The sequence below is a fragment of the Engraulis encrasicolus genome, chromosome 3 (genome assembly GCF_034702125.1).
Source record: "Engraulis encrasicolus isolate BLACKSEA-1 chromosome 3, IST_EnEncr_1.0, whole genome shotgun sequence".
Taxonomy (NCBI): Eukaryota; Metazoa; Chordata; class Actinopteri; order Clupeiformes; family Engraulidae; genus Engraulis; species Engraulis encrasicolus.
Window position 1 is genome coordinate 34,137,779 of NC_085859.1, and position 22,200 is coordinate 34,159,978.

A 22,200-nucleotide genomic window follows, 5' to 3' on the forward strand; every position below is an offset into this window, starting at 1 on the left:
ATAATTTTGCTTGCGGATTGAATTATAGTTCGTTTTTTATTGTCTGAACCATGTAATGTGTTGGCTTCAGAGAGGGTTTTTTTCTCTACTCTCTTAAGGGAGAGGAGAACTACCCCCATCATGTGGTGTGATATGGTATTGCACTGGTTAATCACATTCACAGACTAGTATTAGTATGGTGGGGTCCATAAAGGAATACGTGTATATAATAATAATTACATAATCATTTTATTATAAGAATATATTAATCTCTTCATATGCTTAGATGTTTATACATTATATATTGATCATATATCAACAACCATTTTATCATTAAGAAAATCCGATGATTAACCTGTTAAAACATGGTGTTATAAATTTGTTGCTACCAGAATGCCGATGACCAAGTCGTAGTGCATTACTAAAGGCCCTGTGTTATATTATAATAATGTAGTACTATGGTAATCAACCTTTCAATGACTATTACAGCGTGTGTCAGATGGCATGGCGTGCATTAAAGAGCTACAGGCTACAGTGTAAACACTGCTGTATATTGAACAGTAACCATATTAACATTGTTGCCATGATGATCTGGAGAAAAGACCTGTCTGCTACTGGGCCTTGAAATGTGTTTGTTCCTCTCTTTCAGCAATACGAGAACTGGAGGCCCAACCAGCCAGATAGCTTCTTCTCATCTGGTGAGGACTGCGTGGTCATGATCTGGCATGAAGATGGACAGTGGAACGATGTGCCCTGCAACTACCATCTCACTTTCACCTGCAAAAAGGGAACAGGTGAGCATTTGTAAAAAATAAAAATGAAAACAAACAATTTTTTTAAGTATCTGTGCACTGTAAGACCCTTGCTGTGATTTGGGTTATGGAAGCTTTTATGATGTGTGGATTTAAAAAAAAAAAAATTGTACTTTCATATGTTCAACAACATACAGCACCCCTGACAATTGTTGGGATACATGTGCACTTTTTATACTAAAGATGAATTGACATCTTATCAAAGCTCTCAAAAGAATATAAAGTAGTGTGCAACTGTTCTAATTTTAATTCTTGAAGATTCTTGACAAGGCCCCCTTCTGAAATGTGTCTTTGTTGTCAATTTTGCAGTGGCTTGTAGACAGCCTCCGACGGTGCTGAATGCACACACCTTTGGCCGGCAAAGGCCGCGCTACGAGATCAACTCCCTGGTGCGGTACCAGTGCAACAACGGCTACATCCAGAGACACTTACCCACCATCCGGTGCCGAAACGATGGGCGCTGGGACCAGCCCAAGATCTCCTGCATGAGTCGTAAGTCTACTCTTTTACCTCAGTTCCACTTACTGTACTGGCGTGCATTTCTCAAAACCATAGTTGTCTAACTTCAGTAGCTACTTTGTTGTTTTCAATGCAAATTCCCATTGGCAACAACCCAAGTTGCTAACAGGCTAGCAACTACGCTTTCGAGAAACGCACCCCTGTAATGCTGATGAAACACCAGGAACATTTGTGAGCAATATGTCTGGACAACGGCGGATTAAGATTTTATTTGGACTGTTTATCACTGCAACAGTATTATCCAGAGATCTTGGAACAGTTCAAACATTTTTGTTTATAATCAAGCTATCGGAAAACTAGGAACCAATTGTTGCTCAGCAACATTGCTCCAAAGGTTTCCCTGTGTATCATCACCTTTACGCTCACATGTTCCTGCATTGGTCCTCCAAGCTATCAGTCAATATTTCCCGTCTGTCTTCTAACCCATTTGATATCTCAAAAGAGTTGTTGAATTTGCAGTGGTACCTCAAAAATCTATTAGAGGAACTCAGTAGAGAAAGAACAAGCTTAACGTATAGCATAACAGAAAAACAATGTTTGTTTTGGAACCAGAGCACCGTGTACTAAACGGGCAGTCAGTAATAATGTATTGTTTTTTTATTACAGCATCACACTACCAGAGGACATACCTGAGGAGATACCATACCTACAACATATACAACAACCATCGGAAGAGGTCTGACGAAGTTGCTCGACAACGCCACGTTGGTGGTAGCAGGAGGCACAAGAGGACAAGGCAGTAGCCAATGTGGGCCCACTAGTTCTCATGTGAACCCTTTCCTCCCCACATGTGGGGGAGCTCGCCTGGAGGATGAGGATGCTTAAAAAATAATAATATAGAGGAGGAAGGAAAAAAGGCATTTTTGAATTAAGCGAACATTCATGTGCCTTTTTACGGCGACAAAGAGATATTTTTGTAAAAGCAACAAGGACTTTTTCGAATACCCTTTCCCTCATATAAATTTATATATATATATATAGACTGGCTTCAAATTCACACCATTTGAATTGTTCAATGAGTTCTGGAATCAGACAATTTTTAAATGGTGTTTGTCAAGACAAGTTTCAACACTTACTGCAAGTCCTGTCACCATGCTGGTAGTGTCTCTCTCCGCTACAAAGATGTAAAGTTGCAATGCTTTAGTGCGTATCGAAGAAGAAAAAGTTTGAGGATCTGTTCCCTCAAATCCAGTTAAGTGTCCTCCTGGGGGGCGGATGGAGAATGGAAAAAAAAGATGACTGGCTGCTGTCCACTGCATCATTTCAGCACAGAGACACTGTTACAAGCACTGTTTGTGACAAGACACAGACAAGTATATCAAGCACACACAGAAGTGTGTCCGATGAGATCCTCTGAACCCCTGTACAAGAGCGGTGATAAAACTATCCCACACTCTCTCAGGCCACCCCATTACTCATCCAGTACATCCGTGTCCAGAAAGAGGCCTCTGTGCAGTACCAGACATGACCACCGGGTGGCTTGGTCCAAGGAACACTCTATGCTTGCCTTTGTGTTCAAGGAATCAACTACATATGAACTCCTGCTTTGTGTATGCAAAGCACATGACGTGGAAATGTACAGTAAGGAGTATGCTATGGCAGAACTGTTTGACCACCAAAGTGCCTTTTTGTAGTGGCCCGTTGTCCTAATAATGGGCCAAGAATTTGTCAAGTGTGAATGATGTGCCTTTTCCCAATTTTTTTTTTTTTTTTCGCTTTCATCAGTTCATTCTGGGTTTCATATTTAATATTCACTCTTGACAGATCATTTTCTGGAAAAAAAAGTTTATTCACTTCTAAATGTTTTCTACTTACTTAAAAAGAGAATGTACTTTGAGGGACACTCAAACAAGAAGAAAGACTTGAACATATATGACTTAAAAAAAGAGAGAAAAAAGTTATTTATTCTCTAAGCTGCTCTTTATCTTTGAGTTGTGTTGTTTTACCTATCCTGAAATGGCTATGTCTAGCCTTCGCTTTGCAGTCACATAGCCTACCATAAAGAAGAAAAACAAAGGAAAAATGAAATGTGTAAGGGCATAGACATAGTAACCATATTGTTATGGTACTAACATTGTCATTATCATAGACCACAAGAAACATTATTTGGGGTGGTTTGATGGACCAAATTGACAGTCTTGACCAAGACACAATATTGCTATTATGGCATGACAGACATTTTGTCTTTTCTGTTGCTCAATGTACGACGGTCAGCCATTTTCCCTGAACAGATTTTATACTAGCTGTGCCGCACTTACTGAGAGCAATGGAGTGTTTGTAATTGTGTTTCGTCATTGGTTGTCAGATGTGTTTTATTACTAAAGTGCACATAACATAATTTCATATTTATATCATAATTTGATTATTATTATGTATTGTGAATGTGTTGGAACGTCATTTGAGAAAAAAAGGTAGTTGCCAAACAAATCTGTGCTTGCAATTTGTCACAAAGAAACAACGTTTATTACATTCTATTCTGCCTGTTTGTCTTATTTCTGGTTCTTATTACTTGGTACGTCACCTGACACTTAAGGAAATTACAGTTTACTTCATGTTATGCAAGTTTTGGTAACATGCAGTGATAAGCACTTTAACATTATTTCATCACATTCACTGCTTTCCTTAGCAACACAGTGCTGTGTCAAGACACGAGAAGGCCAGCACGTTTGGAACACTTACAGTACAACAATGTCCAACACATTAGACATCTGAGGCCGTTGTTTCATGTCGTGAAAAGCAAGACAAATACAAAACAACACGTTTCTAGTTTGTAGGCATAACCCAAAACACATGATATGCCCTGCGCCGTTTTAAACTCCTTTAGATCATTGAATCGGCTCCTCTGTGATCAGAGAACCTTGACACCCTTTTCATTTACAAAATGAAATGAAATCAGATGGACTGAAGAACTAAGGACAAACACATGCAATTAACTGCAGTACTTTTTCTGTTTCTTTTCCTTTTTTTTGTTGAATTCCCTCTCTGGAGGTTTGGAAGAGGGATTTTTTCTTTCAGTGAGTACAGCATCTACTGAGCAGGATGTGGTGGATGGCATCACAGTACGTTCAGCAGATGGTGCGAACTCACAGGGAGTTTGTTGGCAAAGCAAGCCACCATCCAACATATGCACCGCATAGGCTCAGTGTGCAGCTGAACTGCTGGCTCGAGTCCAGAGTGAACATACCCTTTGTATCACTTGGCCCTCTGCCAGGGATGTGGAAGAACAACATGACGAATTGAAGGGACATTTGTTGGCACCCTTCATGATGATCACTCTTTTTTTGGGGCCAAAAAAACTAAAAATTTGATGATGGACATAACATCTGTCAAGAGGAGTCAGGTTTCACTGTTGTTGTTTTTTTATCATTTAGTGCAGTGGATATGTAAAAGTATGTGAGAACCAGCTGGACACACACGTTATAGACTGTGGGAACTAAATTAGCTACACAGATTGTAAAGCCCATTTGTCATCAGACAACAGAATGTTGGTATTTATGTGTGAATTACTCAAAGTATGTTCAGAATTTGGTGTGTTGAGATTCATGAATGTTGATGAATAGTTCATGAACAGATTTCTAAAAATATATACACTGTAAAAATTAAAAGTTCCCCAGAAAACCTTCAATTTGCCACTGTGAAGGAGCCTAAGGAGTATAATGGTTCTTGGAAGAACCCAAGAGCTCAAAGATTATTTGAGGAACTTTCAGTTGCCACTGTAACTCTTATAATGTTCTCTGAGAATAAGGCTGGGTTAGAACTGGGTTAAATGTTATTTCACTGTCTCTGTTACATTTATAAGGTTACAGTGTAACAATGCATGTAACAACACATATGTAGGCTACTTGCAGTGTGGAGATGTATAAGTAGAAGTACTATTATGCATGTAATAACTAGTAGACTAGTGAACATTAGTAGTATGATATTACATGGATGCAATCTTATAATATCGCTAGTGTTGTAATCCGTAACAGTACTTCTAGTTCTACATATATGTCGCAGTGTACCTGCAGGTTACCTTTAGGCATATAAGTACACAATGTTAAATGTTCATAGCAAGGCTTGACACTGGCATCTGACAACCGGGCAAATGCTGGTAAAACTTGGCTGTGGCTAGTAACACTGTCAGTGTTACTAGCCAATTTGGCTGGCAGCTTATTCCTTGGTTTGACATACACATCATAGTAGCCTATATTCTATTGTTTGCCCCTTGTGTATCAATTGTTTGTATTTAAGCTCAACTTAAAAGTTTCTATTTGCTATATACTTCCATGTAGAAAGCTATACACTCATCTTGAATTAGCATCTCATCTTCTGAGGTGAGACGTCCACTATCATGATAAAGAAAAAAAAAAACAATATAAAATCTGTGGCTAGTGGAATCCTACCTGAATGGCTAGCGACTCACAAAAACCACTAGCCACAGTGTCCGGTGAGTGAAAAAGTAAATGTCAAGCTCTGGTTCATAGGTGTAGTTACACTAAAAAAGACACCATAAAATAAATAGTGTGGTAGAGAACTGTTAGGGTTTCTCAGATAACGTTTAAGTTCCCCCACAGTACAACTGAACGCGTTCTGAGGAAGCTTTATGCTTTCTCAATGTACATGGGAACACTCCACTAATCTGAAACCAAGCTGTGTTTGATTAGGAGAACATACCATGATGACGCATGACCACAAACACATTGTTGTAGACTCACTGGCTACAATACAAGTAGGTAGCCTTGACGCAAGACAATTAACACATTGTGAAGAAAAGAGAGTTTGGGAGAAGAGGTCACAGCCAAGTTGTTAATGGGGATTTTTTTGAAAATTGCACATTCAATGCTGCATCATCCTGCAGAGAAAGTACTGCTCTCCTTCCCTCCGTCCTTCTCATTCTCTGTCTCTCTGTCTCTCTATCTCTCTCTCTCTCTCTCTCTGTCTCTCTCTCTCTCTCTCTCTCTCTCTCTCTCTCTCTGGGCATGGGAAGGGAAAACACCCTTCCTTCATTTTATTTGAAATGTGCCCCAAGGCCTGTAATGACCGTGTAAGGATGGGCAAGGTGTCAAAGGACAGTCATCAAAACAATACAAAGAAGAGCTGAATGATTTGTCAAGCATGGGCCGAAAAGGGCGGGGGACTCACCCTTTAAGATGGGTGTAGTCTCCTCACCCACACCCATAAATAATGATCTGTGCTTTTGGAAGGGGCCCAAACTTCTCCACGTTTGCACACATACATGTGAGAAAGTCAGCGGCCTTCAAAAGCAACTTTTGGAATTGCAATGGCTCAGTAGCTTTGAATAGAGAACAGCCTGGTAGATGTTGACAAACATACATCCAGTATGCAAAGGTGTAGGTTTGGCTTGGAAAGTAGTGAGGACATTACAATGGCAAGTTATCCGGGTGCTATTTTTGCATCATATTTATGAAAAAGTGGTGGGGACAAGCTAGGTTTATCTCAAAGGTGGTATGGACTTGTCCCCTCCATCCATACCTAAAATGACGCCAATGCCAGTATGGAACATATGATAAGTGTCAAAATGCCTTTGTCAGACCAAAAAGATATCGGCTTCTGAATAGGCAAGAAGTATGAGTAGGCCAGCAAATATTCTGGGTTCACACAGAAGGTAGGCTATATGGAAATGTCTGTCCCTCCCATCACATGCAAAATACAGTAGGCTACAGCCTATTGCAACATCTATTGCAATACTACCAGCAACCCTGAATGCCATTGTAAATCATTATTTTCTGTATGCAGATCTCAAAGTCTCCAAGAGCTTAAAAAAAAAAAACATCTGGTGTGAGGCTTTTACACTCTGGCCCTTCTGAACCCCATGGGCCGTGCATTGATCTTTCAGTTGAAGACCTCTTACTCAAAATTGATAGATCAATTCACTTTTTCTGAAAGGGCCCCAATACATACAATGTACAGTAATGGAAAACCAATTTTGGGCCCCTCTCTACCTGGGCCCGGGACAAATTACCCTTTTGTCCCCCCGTCCGCTCCCCTGTTTGCACATACGCACAATACATTTTGTAGTGTTGAATCAACATTTAAGAGAGCCGTACAACACTCTCTTGGTGTTGCACTAACACTGCAAAATGTGCTTACAAGTAGTAACACTGTGTCAGCGTCATGCCTGTTGGCTCAGCCGCTTAAAACCTGGGCACTGTAGCTTTAGCACTCCCTTGCAGACCCGCCGGGTCTCCGCTGTAATATCCGAGCAGCAGCTGCTTTAAGAGTAAATAGACAAGAAAAATAAGCCATGACCACGGTTCAGGTCTCCCTCCGCACACTCGGACCTCCGCAAAACCTCCTGAAAGCCATACATCTTTTTTTGGCTATTGACCCTGGCTGGATTTTGACTCTCCAAGGTCTCACACCCCCTTGACATATTTTCCACATTAAGGAGGAGGGAAGAGGGGGGTGTGGGGGGGCTGGGTTCTCGCTTTACCATCGTACCGTCGAGCTCTCTGTGTCCACTGTTCAGGGGCGAGCGATTTACAAGGGGATTATGTAACTCGCTGTGAAGGCCTGCCACATGACAAAAAAGGTGTGTGTGTGTGTGTGTGTGTGTGTGTGTGTGTGTGTGTGTGTGTGTGTGTGTGTGTGTGTGTGTGTGTGTGTGTGTGTGTGTGTGTGTGTGTGTGTGTGTGTGTGTGTGTGTGTGTGATGCCGATGCTCCTCTGATGACTTAAACATGCCAGCGTACAAACAGATGTCAATGCAGTTACCGTCACACACACGTGCGCACGCACGCACAGGCGCACACACACACACACACACACACACACACACACACACACACACACACACACACACACACACACACACAGGCTGTCTAACTAATGTATACATTCAGCCCTCTCTCTCTCTCTCTCTCTCTCTCTCTCTCTCTCTCTCTCTCTCTCTCTCTCTCTCTCTCTCTCTCTCTCTCTCTCTCTCTCTCTCTCTCTCTCTTCCTCTCTCTCCCTCTCCAAAGAACACTTTCATAAATATGTTGAAACTTTACTGCACTGTAACTTACCCTGTGAAGTTGTTGGCACTCATCATGTCATTCCATCTCTTTTTTTAAGGCCTGAGATTCTCTCCATGGCCTTTTTTGCACCACGACCTTACTGTACAGTGGTGTCAATGAGGGCATTCGAGTAATGTACTATCATTACAGGTATTCCCACTGATTTCGAATTGGACAACAAAAGAATAGAAATGAAAGAACTAAAATGCCATCTATTCCATCTGACACGTAAGAGACGTGTTTTCTGCTCTTGTCAGTTCAGTAAGTCCATAACAAAGTAGACTGTCTGTGCAACCACCACTGCCGCGATTTTCACATTATCTTTCCAGTCCCATTTACTTTCGCTCAGTATCCCCCAGAGCAACAACATGCATTTGAATTTTATTAGGCGAATCAGAACTCTGTGCAGGACAAGAGGCCAAGTGCAGGTTTTTGCTTTGCGTTTACAAGACCTGCAGTCACATACATTTGCACAAAGGAGAAACATTTCCAGCAGTGTGCCTTCATGGGTGCACTCCAGCAAGCCCCAGGAATCATCATGTTCTGGGTGATGCAGGGTTTCCCCCCCTTTTTTCCCTGCTGTCTGCTTTCTGTTTTTGCACTAAGGAAATTTAGGGGGTGGATGGACTTGGGAGTTATGCTGACATGGAGCAGGAGAGATGGATGTTTGGATGGATGGATTCTGGTTGGAGAATCAGATGTTTTAAAAGCCACAGATCAGACTCAGGGGGTTTTCTTGTACACCGTACTAATCTTGTCTGAGCTGGAACACGAAATTACCAGACTGCATCCCCAGGCAGACCACAACAACTACAGTATGTACCCAATATCACATGCATTAAGTCTGTCCAAAAACCCACCCCCATCAGTTGGCATGGCCTAACTGCATTAAGAACCACCATGCCAACATTGAAGGGCTTTAAGATTTTGCTTTGCTAAGCACTCTGCGCAGGGAGCATCAGAACGGGTTTAGCTACAGAAGAAATGCATTTTATGATGAGCAATAGAAGAGAGGAGTAGCCTATGAATAAAGTTTCATGACTCAAAGTCAAATTTCAAATCGAAGGGCTTTATTTTCTGTTTCGGAGATGGGATCAAGGAAACATGACTTTGGAAAACATTGTTAACACAAAGCAGTAGTTCGAATTTACTGGGTGGGCCAACATTCTATGGTTTTCACCACTGAAATTAGATAGTAGAAAATACAGTGGTTTTATGGCAAAGTGGAATCGCAATCACATACTCCATGTGGTACAGAAAAAAGGACATTCCAATTACAGGATTTTTTACGCTATGCATCTGACCAGTACAACTCATAGCTACAGTTACTAAAACAACATAGAAAGCACTATGCACTTGCAGATGTGTTACCGAGTTCTGTATTGTGGAGATGTAAGCCAAACTGCTGTCTGTTGACAACAGTTGCTAGTGGTAACAGCACTGTATATCCAAATTCTAACATCATTCACACATCACTGGTAAAAAAAGAATGTGAAATTTAAGAAAAATTCTTTAGTGTTAATGAATTTATAAAGTCGTTAAACAAAGTTCAACATTCCCTTTTATGTCTCATGTCTCAGTCAGACTCCGCGTTCGTTTTCCCTTTTTTTTCTAATCTCTAGTTGGCTTTAGGTAAATGGCAGCCACAATGGAGTGCCAAACAGCTTCTTCAGCTGCACTGTCTCTTACAGTCCAACAGGCACTTGACAAATAATCTCTGTATAGCCTACTGAGAGTCTTGTATGACTGGGCTATGAGTTATTGAATGATATGGTGGTGTTAGCTACAAAGGTTTTACTGAACATTCTTAAAGCACAGTTCCCCTCCAGCAACTTGATTTTGGGTATATTTCAAGTGCCTACTGAATGCCTTGTAAGACGTTTTACCATGCAGCAGTTTGTCATTGGCAGAAATCCGTTGTCTTTCTGGGCAGTCTTTTTTTCCTGTCTTGGAAGCAGGTGTCCAGTGTTAAGGTTGATACAGCTGCAGCTGTTATTTTTTCGTTTGTCGTTGTAAACATATCAATGTTCTGTTTCTGATATGGCTGTACATACCAAATATGAGACGTAGTAGACGTACGGCAGCTGTGTGGGCTATCAGTGCTTCATGCTAACTAGCGCCTAAACAGAGTTTTTAGCTTAGCATTAATTAGCGAATAGGCTCAAGACTCAATTTTGACCAATCATATTGGGGCATCTGTGACGTGGATGTATGAGGCATTCTTACATAAATCTATGTATGAGGACATTTTTTAAAATGTAATTACACAATACAAAACAATGTCACAATCAAAGAACACGAGAAAAGTAAAAGAACGAATAAAAAGATGGCCATACAAAGTGTTTTAAAACATTAGCTGGAGGGAAACACTTGGTAACTATGATTATCCATAAAAAATGAAGAATCAACTACTTATCACGAAATAGGCATTCGGACACATACATTCATCTTAAATTTCAAGCAGGTACATCAAACACATGATCACAGTTTATAAATTTCAAAATTACATTGAAAAGCAGTCAATGGAAAATAGACAAGAAAAGTGTGAGTGACAAACAAAGAAATAGTTACACACTGGGCCAATAGAAAACGGAAAAATGTAGAAAAACAATTTGGATTTCAGTCATTCTGATCAGACAGTGGCTTTTTCGGATCTTAAAGACAGGAAATGTGCCTCAATGAGTTACTCTGACACATCATAGCTAGCTAGCCTGCTGTGTCAACCTACCAACAGTTCAATTGAATTGCAGATGTTGCATAGTTGTATAAAAATGTCCAAATTTTTAAAATCAAATATGTAAGGTTAGCTTTTTCAATAAATTGTTTTCTTTAAACACATGAATTTGTGGAATGTTACAGTATAGAAAGTATCTTATACAATATCCGAGTGTTCAACTCAGATTTATATACTGTATGTATAATAAAAAGGTTATCACAGTTTTGGTGAAATAATGCTAGTTCATGCTTATAGTCCATTGTGTACTTTTTAAAAAACGTGTTGTTGTGTTGCTTCTTTGGTTGTTATGGTCGAACCTTCGCAATATCTGTTTTTTTCTTCTTCTTTTTTGCGCAGTTCTCACTAAGCTTTGTGGCAGTAAACGCCGTAAAGCTTTTGCTTCTTGTCGGGGAAGCCGACCATGCGCACCGCAGCCTCTGTCGGGCTGCAGTTACTCCTGGGGTTGGAGATGGGGTAACGCACACTGCCATCGGCAAGCCAGCCGGCATCACAACGGTCGTAGCCCTGCAGCTTCCAAGCTGCGTACATGTGTCCCACCTTGGCAATCTCGGCACCGTCATCCTGGCAGGCTTGCACGGCCTCTGCAAAGGTCAGCTTGTCGGGCTGCACCAGCCAGTAAAAACGACCTGATAGTTTGTGGAAAAAAAGGGGGGGAGGAAATCAGGGTTGATGGATTTTGCTTAGGAATGTTACAATTAAGTCATTAGCTCATAAAAAGTGATCATTAAATGTTAGCACTGCTCTCGATGCTAGTCATGACCGAACTAAGAGGTGGAGTTTGAGTGATAACGCCACACTTTCCCCAACAGTTCCTTCACTCTACCAAAGTCAACAAGTTTCACCCTGCTAGACAAATATTGTTCGGGAAAACTATGTTTGTGCATAAAGTTTTCAGTCCCATATGTTTACAAATGAACACTAATCATCAAAAACTAAGAGGCCTTGGACAGCTCATGTGTGTCTAAATTACCAGCTCCACCCTTCTTTTGTTTTTCAAAACATATTTTTTTATTCTAATCTAGTAGGACCCAAAGAATGATTGTTGAAGGCTTGATCAGTACCTCTCAGGGAGCCAGCGAAACAGAAGACGTCAAAGTAGTGGGCGTATTTGTCGCGTTTGCCATAGTTCCTCAGACCAGCACTGGCCGCGCCACCACAAGGCTCCCTGGGCTTGGTGATGGGGTACTGCACAGAGCCGTCGTTCAGCCAGCCAGCGTTGCACCAGTCCAGGCCGTCCTGCCAGGCGTCGTAGAGCTGCTCGAAGGAGGCCACCACAGCATCCTGGTCCATGCAGGCTTTCTCAGCATTGTGGAAGTTCAGGTTATAGCGGCCAAGCCTGGGTGAGTACGGGAAGACGACTCCTAAAAGGGTAAAAAGGTATAAAACATTTAAATTGAATAGAATACGATGCACCTTTTTAACTTCAAGGGTTTTTTAGTGTTCTGTCAGTAAACAAGCAAGAGGGAAAGGAAAATTGACAAAAATTCCAATCTATACTGGCTCCGCCAAAGGGCTGTCCAAACACTTGATCATATAATACAACTTAATTTAATCTATTTCTTTAACTGGTTCTTGTATACCAGCTCTAGCACCTCATTCCCAAATCGTTTTTTGGGATGGGAAGATAATTCTATAGTTATGTTGCTGGCTGCAGAACATTTGTAGCCACTTCAGAAACCTTAGGTCTTCTCCACCCTGAGAAACACCAAGACTGGTTCCAACTACATCAAAAACAAATCACTACCAGCTTCAACATGTTCCACTGTGCTGGACAATGATCCTATCCAAACAAAGACTCATTGTGCCAGCCAACTTTCATGATGCCCAGCAATCAAGACTCCTCCCTGTTGTTAGCCCACAGCCAAGTCAGCAAGGGCGGTCTTGGCTAAGAGGGAAAATGGAGACCACATACTATGTCAGCATGCTTACAGTATGAAACATTGTTATTACTGTTCATAAAGGGAAAGACTACACCCGCTTCACTGTTATGTATATGTTGATGGGCATGGAAAAATGTAGAGGTTAACAAAGATTGATGTTGGCTTGGAGTCTCTCTCCACCAAATGTCAAGAAATGTGAAAGAACAGATGATTGCTTTCATCTGTTGGCATTTAGTTTTGATGTCTGATGATAACAAATATGTATTTACCAAACATCAAATATCAAAACTAGGGCGATCATCCAGCAGTTTATGCTGTGGAATTGTTTTGTATTCCGTGCTATCACGTGTGGCGTGAGAAGTTCAAATGTTTCCCTTGAATGCATTCTTAGGGGCTTTTATTTGTGTTTTTGAAAATATGACAACATGGTTGTGGATTTGCTTTCAAAACCCTTTTGAGAAGCTCTGAGAAGAATTTTATTTACCCTTGTCCTGGAGCTCCACGGTGACCTCCTCAACGTTGTCCTCCATGCCGTCGCTGACCTCGCACTTGTACTTGCCGTAGTCGTCCAGACCCACGTTGGTGATGATGAGGGTGGCGTCGTTGTCGTCGGCCTCGCGCAGGTAGGCACGGTCTTCGAAGTTACCGTAGGCCTTCTTGTGGAAGCCCATGGACACGAACACGTCGGTCTCCTGCGTGAAGTCGGCATTGTACTTGGTCCACTTCACCCTCATGCCCGCGTTGCCAAAGTGGAAGAAAGTGCTGCGCTGCAGGCGGCATGGCAGGGTCAGGTTGCCTCCGCGGGTCGCCACCAAGTTGGGGGAGTCGGTCACGACCGTGAGCTCGGGAGTAGTGTCTGAAACACAACAGACAGTCCTTTGTTATAAAACACAGAACTGTGGGACAAGGAAGTGCGGAGGGATTCCGAGATCCTAACCTCTGACTGCGGTTTCCGAGGCTAATTTCTTCCCCCTTACCCTCCGAAACAAAGAAAAACTCAGTTGTGTGCATACGGTTGGAATAGATGCCTTTTCTTTTCGTCTGAACAGAGGCAGTTCAAAGTAGAACAAAAGAGTCATTGTGCAGTGCGGGAGACTGATGCAAGCCATATAAACCCAATCATAAGGCAGCCAGGCCAAACAAATCTTTAGATCTACGTCGACGAACAAAGCCGGCTAAATAGTGGAGTCTCCCCATATGCACATTATTGGGAAGCTGTGGGGAATTTAACGTCTGGAAGTGCTTAAGGCCCCCATTATAATCTCCAACTCAGCTCTTCCAGTTACCTGTGAGAAAGTCCTGGAGGCCTGGGATTTGCGTCATTTCACCCCCACCCCCCACCCCCTCTCTTTCTCTCTACCCCCCCCCCTCTCTCTCTCTGTCTCTTTCTTTCACAGTAAATTCTGCAGTGTTCATTCAACACTTGGAGGGTTGATTTGACCTCATTTGGATATAAATTAAAACTCTTTAAGTGTTGAACCAACACCGCAAGATGTACTGTGTTCTCTCTCTCTTTTCCAACAGTAAAAGCCATGTTACAGAGACTCTAAGCAGAAAATAGCTTTGTCATCAAAGTACCCTGCTCACACCCCCTCAACCTTTGGCCCACCCCACATCCCAACTCTCATGTTCTTCTCCAAGTCAGATGACAGTTCATGTTCTGGTCTCATGAATGGACAATTTGAAACAGACCATCCTAACTTATTCCTCAGTATTAGCAATCTTGATCTTTTTGCCAGTTTCTGTAATTAGTAGAGAAAAGATATTACCTCTTCTATCAGCTTCCACAGTATGTTTAACTTCGGTTGTTTCTTTGTCTATCATTTGATACTTCTGGTTTGGCTTGAACATGAATTTGGCTCGTTGCCTATCTTGAATCTTGGATTGTCTATCTTGAGTCTGGCTTGAATTTAGTACTTTGTTGTTCGAAACTTGAATCTAGTCCTTTAGAGTTTGAGAAAATGTTTAAAAGGTTTTGGACTGTCATATTGTAAGTTTAGCTTGGAGTCCATATTTTACATTTAATGGATATCAAAATAACTGTACCTTAAGCAACTCCTTTGATTTGCTGCTTTTACAGAACCTGAGAGATCATTCACCCACATATGCTTTCATCATGGTCTGAAGTAAAACCTAGCACATTATTCCAGTTCATTCCATAATATAAAATTATGTATATATGTGTACATATGTATGTACATAACTTTACCAAATTATGAGTAAAAAAATGCCTCAACATCACTTTTTGACACTGGGGATATTGCTGAGATAGCAATTATAGACCTACTTCTGCACAAGGAAAAACTTTCTCTCCATTTGAGCCAAGGCTGAATTTGGCTATTACGCAAGAGTCTGTCATCTGCATGTGTTTCAAGTCTTCTGACGAGATGCGAAGTCATTTCCCTGCTGCAGCGCTAGTCAGTTCGAATGAGATTTCTCGGCCTTGCACTCTGCCCTCTCCCCTCTCCTTCTTTCTTTCTGTCTGTCCATCTGTCTGTCACTCTGGCTCTCCCTCGTCCCTTGACTCTCATTGTCTCTGGTCTGCATCTGTCTGGCATGGTCATAGAGGGTCCTCAATGCAGTCAGTCACATCATGTTGCATAACCACCACCACAACCAAAAGCTGCAACTGCCAACCACCTCCACTGGCTTTTCTATGGGGCAGAGGAACGAAACCTTTCCCACATGTTGTGAGCGGATACAACAATCACTACCAGGCCTTCCAGGTTTTACGCCTTCCGTTCCTAGTCCCCCCACCACCACCCCACCTCGCCGCCACCCCCGTCCTCTCCCCACCTCGCTGCAACTGCCCTTCCCGTCCCCTGTGCCTCATGGGTCCCAAGCCCACTTTCCAGATTTCCTCCCCGAGAACAAAGTCGACAGTGGACAACAAAGTGGCTCTTTCCATGCGGTCTACCCTGCTGAGTTGGACTCGCGTAATGAACAGAGGCCCATTCCCGAGGCATGGAGTTTATGGGAGAAGCACAAACATATGCATAAAACATGGACGGACAGACAAACATGCACGCATGGCACGCACACACACACGCACGCATGCACTCACGCACGCACGCACAAATGTGCACGGGGACATACAAACACACACTTCCGCACACATGCGTGCACACACACACACACACACACACACACACACACGCACACGCACACGCACACGCACACACACACACACACACACACACACACACACACACACACACACACACACACACACACACACACAAACACACTGTAGGCATTTTAGTATTCAAGCCTTGTATACGTCAAGGCTATTCATGAGGCAGTGAAGAGAAATCCCACTCGTCTGTGAAGCAATTAAAAACAATGGAGCCTTGGACTGAAAGAAGTCCTTCATTTGTAGCCAGAGCCCAAGATCAGATTCCCCACATATACCCCGTCGAGCCATACACCCCACCTCCTCACCCTTCCTCCACCCTTCCTCCACCCATCTCTTCTCTTCTCTTCTCTTCTCTTCTCTTCTCTTCTCTTCTCTTCTCTTCTCTTCTCTTCTCTTCTCTTCTCTTCTCTTCTCTTCTCTTCTCTTCTCTTCTCTTCTCTTCTCTTCTCTTCTCTTCATCTCCTCCTCCTCACAGCCCCATAGCTTCCTCAAACTCATCCCCTCTCCTCCCCTCTCCTCTCCTCTCCTCTCCTCTCCTTTCCTCTCCTCTCCTCTCCTCTCCTCTCCTTTCCTCTCCTCTCCTCTCCTCTCCTCTCCCTGCAGCCTCAGCCACTTACATCACCCCAGCATGAGTCACCTTGTCCCACGGCCCAGGAGAGAGAGACTGGGCTTTTGAACGAGAGTAGTGCACTCTGTGCTGTGCTGTGCTGTGCAGTGCTGAGGTGGCAGTGTTGTGGTTGGTTGATAGCTAGCTCGCAAGGGCCGCAACGCCATGACATAATCGCCTGTCAATGGGAGCTTTCACATTTCACACGGCTCAGTGTGGATGAGGAAAGCGTCCCAGAGGTGACTGCATCATCGCAGTCTGCAATCAGCCAGCAGCAAGCAGCAGCACTGATCACATCATCCAGCCTCCTGCTGCTTTTTGAATGGTGTTGCTGCTTCTGCTGCTGTCCCGTCCCACAGGCTGCGAGGGCGGAGTGCTAGAACGCAAAGTCTTTGTTTTTACGATCACCTTCTGCTGCGGTTGACTTCTGGTGTACATGCAAGCAATCTGGGGAGGAGGCGCGGATGGCGTGTGTGTGTGTGTGTGTGTGTGTGTGTGTGTGTGTGTGTGTGTATGTGTGTGCGCGCGCGCGCGTGTGTGTGTGTGTGTGTGTGTGTGTCTGTGTCTGTGTGTGTGTGTGTGTACACATACACACACACGCACACACATAAACACATGCAGACCCTCAGCAGGGGATAAGTATAACGCCGTACAGTACAAGTTAAACACTACGGTAAGTGGCTAAGGAACTGTTTGGGGCCTCATTCTTCAAAGTTGACAGATTTAAGATAAGAGACTAGCATATATGGCTCTAACTGCCCCATGTGCTTAGCTAACCATATATAGGCAGGAGTAAGGGTATATTTTCTCCTGCTTTCTGATTTCATTCGTCACAGTATAGTTTGTTGAGGCACTGCCATTTAATTTACGAATCTAGGTCAAGAGCCTTCTTACTAGATGTTGAACTCGACATGGCTCCAGTCTTTACCAACACAGCAATCATCCAGCTGAAATGTTTGGGTAAGGCTTAACGATTAAGCTTATATTGGACTTAAATGAGCCCATGTGTGGGGATATTAAATTCTCAAAAAAAAGAGAGGGCAAAAAAAAGAAAACATAAAACACACACAAATCACTTGGTAGCTGCCAGGACCTACTGCCATTTTACGATCCGACACAATTCTCCGTCACTCAGTAAAAAAAAAAAAAAAAAACGTTGTACAAGTGAGTGATCAGAAACATCTGGTGCTCTTAACGTTCGGAAGAGAGCACAGTAAATTAACAGTAACACTGGGATTTGACACGGCGCATGCACCGAACCCCCCCCCTCTCCCCTACCTCAACGTCAATGCAGCTGGCAACGCGTCATCTATATATCCATGACACTAGCCACAAGCTGCAGACTCTAGTCAAGACACACAGGGGCCGTTGCTATTTAAAAAAATGCTATATAGGAAATTGATTACACAGTTATGACATGACAGTAATGACCGAGGATTGAGTATTATGGCCCTGGTTGTGAGCTGTGACTAACGGTGTGTCATGGGCTATGTTACCCACACTGCACCATATCCCCCACCCCCATCCCCCCAACACCCCTTCCCCAAGCACACAGCATCCTACCCCACCCTTGCAGCTTGTCCTGTGGAGTTCTGCTTTGTGCAGGTTCTGTACAGTCTCCAACAATATACGTAGTGCTGCGCAAGCACAGCTGAACTCAATGTGTGCATTGCGCTACTCTTGGAGTGCTGGGGCAGACTCTACTGCAGACACTTACGTGCATCAATAGAGAGAGAGAGAGAGAGAGAGAGAGAGAGAGAGAGAGAGAGAGAGAGAGAGAGAGAGAGAGAGAGAGAGAGAGAGAGAGAGAGAGAGAGAGAGAGAGAGAGAGAGAGAGAGAGAGAGAGAGAGATTTAAACTACTGTGGATAATTTTGCATACATTGGACTGCAAGTCAGAGTAAAGAAACGGTAAGAAAACAACTGATGTAGCTTATATGAATGGAACTAGAACCCCCTCACCCCTACTCTCTCTCTCTCTCTCTCTCTCTCTCTCTCTCTCTCTCTCTCTCTCTCTCTCTCTCTCTCTCTCTCTCTCTCTCTCTCTCACACACACACACACACACACACACACACACACACACACACACACCCCCCACACACACACACACACGCACACAAACACACATACACACACAAACACACACACGCACACCCTGACCTAAGCCCTTACAGTATAGCGCCTCCCTCCCAGGTCTGGCAGTCCATGTCAGCGTTGTGCAGTTGCCAGTGCCCTCTCCCCTGAACCGCAGTCTTGCAGCTCATTTAAAACAGCCATAAAGCCCCCCAGGGCCGGCGCTAGGCATAGGCAGAACAGGCGGTCGCCTAGGGCCCCAAATTTCATGGGGGCACCAAGTCCCACAGAATTGCAACATAAAGCAAAATAAAGCATTAAGCTTTATATTGTCAATTATTATTAATGGGCACTCAGTACATATGTAGGTAGCCTAGTAGATTAGCTGTGCTCGATCAGATGTATGACACTATGCTTACACAAGCCAATTTCTAATCCCATCAAAAGCAAAGACGGGTGCTCGCCTAGGGCACCAAATTGACTAGATCCAGCCCTGAAGCCCCCCGAGCCCCGTCCCCCATCCTTCCCGTGCCGAGCCTAGCCTGCCTGGACCAGCCCAGCACGGCCCCAGAACAGCTCAGAGACCCAGCCCCAACCCAAGAGCTAGAGACCCTGCCCAACCCAGTGAGCCCACCAACCATTACCTCAGAGGGGAAAAGGGAGAGTCATTTTCCCCCGGTTCAGCTCTCTCCTCCTCTGAGCTCCATGCTCCAAAACCATAAGGGGAAGGGGGAAGGGGGAAGGGGGATGTGCGGGCTGTGGGGTGGGGGGAGCGTCAGAGGCAGTGAGGCTAGGGATGGGGATGGGGATGGGGAGAGAGGATGAGGAGAGGGGAACTGTTAATCTTGACGCCGTTCCTGTCAAGGCTGCCTCGCAGCCCTTTTCGTTTGGACTGGCAAGCTTGGGATGGGGATGGAGACGAGGAGCGTTCAGTGGGTGAGTCACTGAGATGTGGCAGTGCCAGACATGCCGGCTTTCGAGCGGGCAGGAGGGCGCTTAGCCGGTGTCGTGCTCGGACCACCAAACACCTTTACCTCACCACCCTACCATATACGTCCCCCACCCCCCAACTCTCCTCCTCCTCTTTCCTTCTACCCTCTCTCCTTCTACCCTCTCCTCCTCGCCAGCTCCCTCCATACCATATGCTGTGTGAGCACATAAAGATCTGATTGTATGAGGACTTTTAAAGTAGTACTCGCTCCCATCTTAACCCTCATCCATTTCTCTACCATGTTTCTTTTAACCACCACCTCCCTCTCCACAACTCAAAACTCACCCCACCAGCTCACTCCACCAACACCCCCCTACCCCCACCCCCAAACTCCTGCTCGACCAGGCGCCTGACATCACATCCCACAGGGGGATGGTAAACGTTTACACAGAAGGAAAGCATCACGTCGACAAGCCACTGCACTGCACTGCACTGCAGACACCCACTCTACCACCTCCACCCACAACCACCAGCACCACCAACACGGCTGCGAATGTAGCTGTTTCTACCAAAAAAGAAGTAAAAGAAGAAAAAAAATGCCTCCTCTACTGAGATGGAACACAAAAAACTTTGACAACTGTCTGGCCCTGGCAGTCACTAAAGTACGGTGGCTGCGAAGAAGTCTCAAGGGAGCTTGGTTTCAGACATAATATTGAGAAATACACCACACACACACACACACGCACACACACACACACACACACACACACACACACACACACACACACACACACACACACACACACACACACACACACACACACACAGAAACACACACCACCCACCGGCTCTTTTTATAGTCATTGTTTGCTTCTCGCTTGTAAAAATAGCCCCGTGCTTACTCTGTGCAGTACACTTGTGCACACACACAGCGATGAGAAAAGTGCGGGGAGAGTGCGGGAACTCTTTTACAAAAGGGAGCGTGGCCGCTGTGTTTCTGTTTAACAGAGCAGGACAGAGCAGGCTTGTGTGTGTGTGAAACACCTAAGCTATGCGGTGGGAAGCGACGTGGATTTGTTCATTCATTGCCGGCTAGTGAGGTTCAGTCAACAGTAGCTACGCGGAGGCTGAAGGGTTTATTGGCTTGCATTGAGGCTTTTGCTGTAGAGACAATGTGTGTTGAAAGATAGAAAAAGAGAGATGGGGGGTGGGGGGGTGGGGTGGGGGCTGGTGAATATATCACCGGGGGGAGTCTTTAGATCATCGCAGAATGAACAGCGCATACACAGATAAATGATTATCAACACATCTAATGAAAGAAGTCCCATGCATCATCACAGCTAAGCTAACAAGTTAGTAAGTTATAAGCTAAGTTATAAGTTATAAGCTAACATTACCTGTTTTCTCATTCATTCCCTCTGTCTTGTCTTATTTGCTTTTAGTTAACAGTACAATTCACACATAGGTCTACATACATGTACATACATACACAGTTTATGTGCGAGAGAGAATGAGAGATGGAGAAATTAATAGAAGAAGAGAGAAAAAAGTGCAATACAGAGGGAGAGAGAGAGAGAGAGAGAGAGAGAGAGAGAGAGAGAGAGAGAGAGAGAGAGAGAGAGAGAGAGAGAGAGAGATGTACAGCAAGAGGTGCACTTTACAGAATGCAGACTGTGTTGTAATGTGTTGTAATGGTGTCAAGTTGTGTGCTCCACACACATCTTACCTGTAGTGTAGATAGCGCTGCCGGCCTGTCCATGTGCACTGCTGGCCAGGCTCAGAGCCAGCATCGCAAGGGGAAGCAGAGTAATCATCTTTTCGTCTGTGAGGTTTTTCTTCTGTTTTTTTCCCCCCGCTCTTTCCAGGGGCCCTCTTGTCTAAGAAAAAGTGAACACAAGTTGCGGACTTGTGAGATCTGTTTTTTTTGTTTTGTTTTTCTAAAAAGTGCTCAGTGCCTCAAACTTTAAGCCCCAAACTTTCTTTCTGTCTGTGTCTGACTGCGTCTGTCTCACTTTTTTTTCTCACTGTCTTTTGCTTCTGTCTTTTCTTGCCTGCAGAGTGGAGGTAGCGGAGGAGAAGAGTGGCAGGCAGGCAGGCAGGCGGGCGGGCGGGCACGAGGGCTGGTGGGTAAAGCAGGCAGGCAGCAGAAGAGCGTGGTACCAAAGTGGGGGGAAGATTGGGCTCCTCGCAAGGTCCACACAAGAGCCTTTTTATTGAAGCACAGAGCCGGGGCCACTCCCCCCCTCCTCTCTCTGAGAGAGAAGAAAAAAGACACAGAGCAGAGAGAGGGTGAGAGAAGGAGAGAGAGAGAGAGAGAGAGAGAAAGAGAGAGGGAGAGAAAGGAAATAGAGAGAGAGAGAGAGAGAGAGAGAGAGAGAGAGAGAGAGAGAGAGGGAGAGAGAGGGAGGGGTCGAGGAACGTAGAGGAGACCATTACTAAGGAGCATGGTGCAGTGAATCTGGACCCTGCTGCGAAAAAGTAAGTAAGATGAAAAAAGGAAAAGGAAAAGTAAAAGAAAGAAAAAAA

General features: G+C 44.1%; 2 protein-coding genes across 3 annotated transcripts in view; one reads left to right on the forward strand and one right to left on the reverse strand.

The window, feature by feature from the left end:
- vcana (versican a) overlaps positions 1-3,795 on the forward strand; it is a 59,694-nt gene extending 55,899 nt beyond the window's left edge. Inside the window, exons 11-13 of one of the 2 annotated variants that reach the window (XM_063195262.1) lie at positions 629-773; positions 1,101-1,283; positions 1,917-3,787. In XM_063195262.1, coding sequence (XP_063051332.1) covers positions 629-773; positions 1,101-1,283; positions 1,917-2,053 — 465 coding nt within the window. In that variant the 3' untranslated portion in view covers positions 2,054-3,787. Of the gene's footprint in view, positions 1-628; positions 774-1,100; positions 1,284-1,916 lie in introns of both variants that reach the window. The other variant, XM_063195261.1, reaches the window with a different exon arrangement.
- A 5,563-nt stretch (positions 3,796-9,358) lies between these two features.
- On the reverse strand, positions 9,359-21,876 carry hapln1a (hyaluronan and proteoglycan link protein 1a). The gene is made up of 4 exons (XM_063195263.1): positions 21,401-21,876; positions 13,412-13,783; positions 12,109-12,408; positions 9,359-11,673 (listed from the first exon to the last, which is right to left on the reverse strand). The coding sequence occupies exons 1-4, from the start codon at positions 21,486-21,488 to the stop codon at positions 11,390-11,392; spliced, it is 1,044 nt and encodes a 347-aa protein (XP_063051333.1). The 5' UTR covers positions 21,489-21,876; the 3' UTR covers positions 9,359-11,389.
- Positions 21,877-22,200: the final 324 nt, after the last annotated feature.

What these genes read in the sequence shown, in the direction of transcription:
- hapln1a (XM_063195263.1), bottom strand. Translation starts at nt 21,488, where the DNA reads ATGATTACTCTGCTTCCCCTTGCGATGCTGGCTCTGAGCCTGGCCAGC. An exon ending in CAGCGCTATCTACACTACAG is followed by an intron (nt 13,784 to 21,400) that starts GTAAGATGTGTG and finishes GTTGTGTTTCAG; the next exon opens with ACACTACTCCCGAGCTCACG. An exon ending in TTTCGCTGGCTCCCTGAGAG is followed by an intron (nt 11,674 to 12,108) that starts GTACTGATCAAG and finishes ACAAACTATCAG; the next exon opens with GTCGTTTTTACTGGCTGGTG.